The following is a 6,678-nucleotide window of genomic DNA, read 5'->3' as shown; positions in this document are numbered from 1 at the left end:
GACAAACTCTCAAGGAAACTGTGGGCTGTTGGAGGGGTGGATCTGACCTTAGAAGCCATCAAGTCCAACATTCTAGCCAGCAGAACACTTCTGATAGGAGGCCGTGCAGCTGCAGCTTGAACACCACTGGTGACAGAGAACTCACTGTCTCACAAGGCTTCCTTGCCTCTTTTTAACAGCTCTTATCAGGAAGGGGGAGGCATCTCCTTTTTCTCCCTGCAGTTTCCACTCACTGGTCTCAGTGCTGCTTCCAGAGCCACACAGCATGCGTTAGCCTAACTCACCTTTGGTACTTAGATGCTTGACAAACACTGCTCTGGGCTCCTAGAACTCATCTTTTCATGCAGCCTAATGGATCCCTGATTTCATCAACTATTCTTCGGGTGATACAAGTTCAAGATTCCCTAACCACTCTTGGTAATATTCCTTTGTACACACCTGTTTCTCAAAGGGCCTCTTAACACATTTTTCTTAGAGCCAAGTACATGTTACAGATGTTCAATGTTAAAGCACGTGTTTTAACTAGCATATTATACATGAGAAATCTGACCTTCACTTTGACACTGTGCTTTTGTGTAATGCAGCATTTGCTTACATTAGCTTTTCTTCCAACTATGTTACACGCTTGCTACTTTTTGAGTAAAGAGACAAATAAAATCCCTTTTCCAAAGATCTAGAGACCACAGGGTGTGCAGTTAGACTTCCATCTCGGCTACTTCCTTGCTGTGTGTCTTGACTTCACCTCTTTGGAACTTCACACATGACTTAACCTCTTTGAACTTCAGTTTCTTCCTCTGTAAAATTTGCACATTAATAGTAACTACTTTGGTAGACTACTAGCTGTCTCCCCAGACCCATTCTCCTCTTCTTTCATGATAACTGAGTTTTAACTGGGTGCATGGCCATCCAGCTACAAACCATATTTCTTAGGCCATGTTCTCCCCAATGGAATATGAGCAGAAGTGATATGTGTACCTTCTGTAGTGCTTGCTTAAAAGAAAATGGCTTTTAGTCACGGGTCATGGAGTAGACAGTAGGAATGGAGTCAATGGAATTGTAATAGACAAGCATGATATTGGGGGTGGGAGGGCAGTAGATGGGTGGAGGGGGGTTGTTACTTTGTGAGGGTGAAAAGGATAACTATTGCATTGTTCTGTACACCTGAAACTAACAATAAAAAAATTTAAAAAAAAAAGAAAATGGCTTGTCCTGGCTTTCTTTTCCTTTCCTCCTTTTAGGGCTGGAATACGGAAGCGATAGTGACCTCATTTCAACCTTGCAGTTAAGGACAACACCTAAGGGATGCAGAGCAGTCAAATGGAAGGAACCTGACTCTCATGGAACAGAGCTGATCCTGTCCAACTATTACAGGAGAAAGTTACCTGCATGGCCACTTAGGCTTTACCCTTATTTACCCACGTTTAGGGTTTCTTTGAGGATCATGTGAGAGAATGCGTGTAGAAATGCCTGTCATATTGTAAGTTCTCAATAAATGTTGGGATTTGGCAGTATTTTTAGTAGTATGACAGTACAGTTGATTTGTTTCAGTGTAATTGCTTTTGCTCATGAACATGTCATGCCATCTCAATTCTGTTAGACAATGCATTAGATTCTCCCTTCTTGAATGTAGTTTTGAATGATTTTGGAAATGTGGGGAGCTAATCTGTGTTTTGATTTAAATCTTTGACAAAATGCTGAGGGGAAAATGGTGGGTAGCTCCATCCCAAGGACCTATTTTTATTGCCTACCTTAGTGACCTCCAGTTAGATTTATCATTAATGAATGATCTTTGATTATGGCTATTAAACACGTATGAATCTATCTAAAGCTTACTTTTCTGTTAAGTATTTATTGTATGATAAAAAAATATGGTGAATGTTTAAATAAAAATATTTATTACATTAAAAGACACATTGCCATTAATACTCCTCAAAATACTCCCCCTTGTTTCAAACACACTTATCCCATTGTTCTTGCCACTTTCTGAAGAAGTTCTGAAAGTCCTCTTTTCTGAGTGTCTTTAGTTGCACTGTCATGGCTGCCTCGATGTCCTGAATCATTTTGACTTTGGGGAAGAGCCAGGAGTTGCACGTGCTAGATCCAGTGAATAAGGTAGATGAGGACATACCATATAATGTTTTTGTTTGACAGAAATTGCCGTATATCAGAAGTGACGTGTGACACGGAGCATTGCCATGATGGAGTATGACTTACGGCACACTTTAAAACACCTTCTCTCAACTGTAGCTCACACCCGAATGACTGCACCAAACAAGCTGGAACTTGTCACACACTGTTACTAAGGTTCCATGCACTGCTTCACATATTAAAGATCCCTGCCTTTCCATTGGATGGCACTCGGCAACAGCATTCACCGTATTGTTTGATCACAACAGAAAGGCTCTGTGTCACACATTGCTTCTGGTATGGCAATTTCTGTCAAATAAAAACACAGTGTGTCCTCATTAACCTTATTCACTGGATCTGACACCGTGCGACTTCTGGTTCTTCCCCAAAGTCAAAATGACCATGAAAGGAAAATGTTTTGAATCAATTCAAGATATAGAGGCAGTCACAACAGCATAACTAATGACACTCATGAAAGAGGACTTCCAGAACTGCTTCAGAAAGTGGCAAGAATGATGGGATAAGTGTGTTTGAAGTGAGGCAGAGTATTTTGAGGAGTATTAATGGCAATGTGTCTTTTACTGTAACACATTTTTTTAAATTTAAAAATTCACCGTATTGGGACAGTCAAGTGGTGCATTGGTTAAGAGTTGTCTTGGGAGCGCCAGCTCTGAGCAGCAGGGCCCCGGTTTAGATCCCACATGAGGGCCAGTGATGCTGCGTCCTCTCCAGCTAAGATGGTGAACAACAGCTCGACCTAGAGCTGGGCTGCAGTGAGTCACCAGCGATGGCGTAGGTTGCAGTGGGGCTGCAGTGGGCTGCCGTGAGCTACCATGAGTGGCTGGCAGCCAGGGTGAGCTGCCATGAGCCTCCATGAGCCACCGTCCAATAACCTGCGACTGATCTGCCTCAGCAGGGAACAGTGCAATGATAATACCAACATGGGCCAGTGAAGCAACGTCCTCCACAACTAGACTGAAGAACAGAAGGACAGCAACTTGTCTGTTCCCCTTCCCCGATTCCCCAATAAAATCTTTAAAAAAATAAATAAATTCACCGTATTGTTTGTTCACACCTCGAAAATGCCACAAAAGTGGGTTAAAGCAATAATGCTGAACTGGGAGTCAGCACGTCATTGAATCAACAGCAAAGTCATACCCCATGCTTGGCAACATAATATCTGAGGTAAGGCACTGAGCTGTGTTAGAAGACCTAAGTTCTAGTTTCTTCTCTGCCCCCCCCCCAAAATATATATAATCAGTGACCAGTGTTAACTGGTCATTTTGCTTCCAAATATAATCATTTTAACTAGTATTCAACATGGAGATAACACTGCTTTTCTTAGCTATCTCACAGGGTGGAATTAGAGTAAAATACACCAGAAAGTGCTTTGAAAGGTCAAGAAGACAATTATAACCAGAAAAGCTAACTGAACACCTAACACGTGATAGTCATTCTGCCGATGCTTTACACAGGTTTTCTCATCAAATTCTGTCAACTGGCCGTAATCCTTACTTTAGTGATGAGGAAACTTAAAATCTTGCCTAAAGTCACAAAGCAGGGCCAGAACCTGCAGCCAGACTTGCCTGGTTTCCAAACCTATTCTGATGTCACCCACTGTCATGAGTTATCGTCACTCAGATGCAGACTCGTTTCCGAGTCTCTCATGAAACCCAACCCTCCACCCCCTGACAGCCTCCCCTTGTCCCGAGAAGGCACACAACAGACCCGATGAGCTGTGAGCCCGCGTCATCCTCCTCATGAACGCGCCGGGTGAGGCCACAGTTCTCCAGCGACAGTTTCTCCAGCAGCTTGAAGTCCACGTCATTCCCGATGCCGATGGTGAAGATGCAGACTTGGCCTCGGGCGGCCTCCTTGGTGTTGTTGAGGATCGTGAGGGTATGGGTCTCCCCAACAGTGGGTTTCCCGTCCGTCAGGAAGATGATGAGGGACACGCTGCGGTCCTCAATGTCATTGTGGGCCACATAGTTGTTGAGAAGCCTGATGGCCCTCTGCAGGGCCCCGTTGATGTCTGTACCTGTGGGCCACCAAAACAGGACAGCTCACGCCTGTGCACGTGCCTCCTTAACCTGGGACTGCATTCATGGCTGCAGATCACTGAAAACCATTCAAGCATGAGCAAGAGTGACATGTGGTGGGGTGGGGGTGCAGAGAAGTCACCTGCATATACAGGGTGATTCCAGGTCACACAGCCTGTCTAGAAATCTGGCAAGTGTTTGCTGAGTACTTTAAATGTTTTAACTCATTTCATCCTAATCACAACTCCATTATCACACCCACTTTACAGATGACGAAACTGAGGCCTAGCGAAATTAAATGACTCATGGATAGTGGAGCTGGATTCAAATCCAGGCAATCTGGCTTCAGAATCTATGCTCCCAATCCTGATGTTACACTTCTGTGAGAGCAGTGCATTAATTTTCTGCTCACCTGCAGAGTTTGGGACAATGAAGTGCTGAGAAAAAAATAAAACCAATAAGGTTTCTAAGGTTTAGATTCTAGAAAAACATACATAATGCACGTCAACTGTTTTCAACCATTATCACCACCCCCACCCCAACCCCCCACCACATAACTTTCTAATTATATGAAGTACCATGAAAATAAATTCAATTTAACAAGTATTCGTTGGGCATACACTACACGTCAGGGGCTACACCGGGAACTAGGGGACATACAAAAAAGGGTTTCTTCCCTCAGGGGCTTTACTGCCTGTTGACTTCCGGCCATAGATCATCACTGTAATATTAAATGTAATCTCTTCTTGCTCCCATCAACTGGCAAAGCAGCTCCCAGATCACACTGCTCTGGAGACTGGTAGGAAATCCCATTGTCAATCAAAGTTTGGTCCAAGCAAGATCAAGTTCCAAATGAAATTCATTTGGGAAATCAGAGCTTTGTCTTGGATAAGAAATAACAAATACGTGAAAGATGAAAAATCTCCAAGGGAGGAAGATTAAACTGAGGGTTTTGTGTTTCCAGCGGAGCAAAGCAAAATTAACCAAGACAACAACTCTGAAAGATGGCGTCTCTGTAAAGGGCCTTTAGAAAGGGAGGAGGGGTCAAGTTCAGGTCTGCTGAGCCTGTCATGTGTCCACTGTTACTAGGGACCGAGAGAACAGCAAGAGTAAGACCTAGGTCCTGAGCTGGAGGACCTTACATCTGACACAGTTGGTACCATTAGCACACTGTTCTGATACTCTAGTCTTTCTAGAGTTCTTTATGACCTTTCAGTCCTGGACACCATACCAAAGCCAAGTGTGCAAAGACTCAGAGCTCATCACACTTTCCATCTGGGGAGTATCCCAGGCCCCCTGAGATTCCTGCTCTGCTCCCTGTGACAACCCTGCAAGGGGACTAAGGGTTCAGCTGGGTAGTTCCACCTGCCGCTTCCTAAGGTGCTAAGATTCAAGTACACAAAACACTGACTCGTCTATTTGGCTGTAATTCCCCACCCAAAACATTTTACAAAAACAGCTTCATTGTTCCGGACCCGTGAGATAAACCAGGAAAGGCTCCAAACCCTATCAGGTATTTCCCCTCATAACTTACTTGACCATCTTCGTTCGGGGCCTGGAAGAGGAGAATTTACAGATTTGGTGTTCAGAGAAACATAAGCTTCTGGGAAAGTTCTCAGCTGTTATCGCCTTTCCTGTGATAGCTTTGGCATTCAAATCCTTGCCTCTTGGGAGAAAATTAGCTACTTGCTTATTATCACGTCAAAGCTAATGTGAAAAGGAGGACTCATATTTACCTCCGGTGGGCGACATGTGGTGAATATAGACTTTGGCATCTCTGATATTGTCTGGAGTAACTGACACCAAGTGGTCCTGCCACACTTTGATTCGGTTGGAAAATCCAATGATACTGAAGTGATCCTGGGGTCGGAGGTCATGGAGAATTGTGAAGAGGGCATCCTTGGTCTAGGCAAACACAAAACCAAAACCAGTCATGTATGATCGCATTGGTCCACGTGTCCCCTGGCTGGGAAACTGCACATCAGGAACAGGCTCAGGGTTAAAATGAAGTGCCTACTATGCAACAAGCACATGGCTAAATGTCAAGGAACTTTGTCACATCACCAAAAAATTGACATAAATATGTGATAATTTTATACAAGACACAAGTGGGTGTTTAATACGTGAAACGTTGCATGCTGTTGTACAACGTGGTGTATCAGGCCCCCCATGTTCTCACAATTGCTGTCTTCTTGATCTGGAGTGTTTTTCCCCCACTGCCTATGCCCCGTTGTTTTCACCCAATAAGCCCCCAGTCATTCTTCAAAGCCTAGCTGATGTACTGTATTCTCTGTTTGAAACATTTTCTAACCTTCCAAAGACAGCTGATCCCTCCGCCCTTTAGACTAGAACAGTCCTCAATACACTCGTATTATAAAGTGCTTACTACCCAGTAACCATTACTTGCTGTACATCTCTGTCCCTTACTATACAGCGACTCTTTGTAGGCTGCCTCCCCTCATTTTCATATCACCCCATGTGTAGGAGAACTCCCAACATACAGGAGGTGCTG

At 44.0% G+C, this 6,678-nt stretch overlaps 1 protein-coding gene across 1 annotated transcript in view; it reads right to left on the bottom strand.

Annotated features, from left to right (window-relative positions):
* Positions 1–6,678, bottom strand: part of ITIH5 (inter-alpha-trypsin inhibitor heavy chain 5) — an 83,200-nt gene that overhangs the window by 9,794 nt on the left and 66,728 nt on the right. The window contains exons 8-9 of the mRNA XM_019644529.1: positions 5,903–6,071; positions 3,801–4,165 (exon numbers count right to left, since the gene is read on the bottom strand). Coding sequence (XP_019500074.1) covers positions 3,801–4,165; positions 5,903–6,071 — 534 coding nt within the window. The remainder of the gene's footprint in view (positions 1–3,800; positions 4,166–5,902; positions 6,072–6,678) is intronic.

Source organism: Hipposideros armiger, unplaced genomic scaffold (genome assembly GCF_001890085.2).
Source record: "Hipposideros armiger isolate ML-2016 unplaced genomic scaffold, ASM189008v1 scaffold_88, whole genome shotgun sequence".
Lineage (NCBI taxonomy): Eukaryota > Metazoa > Chordata > Mammalia > Chiroptera > Hipposideridae > Hipposideros > Hipposideros armiger.
Note: the sequence above shows the minus strand (reverse complement) of the source record. Positions and strands in the feature narration are given on the sequence as shown.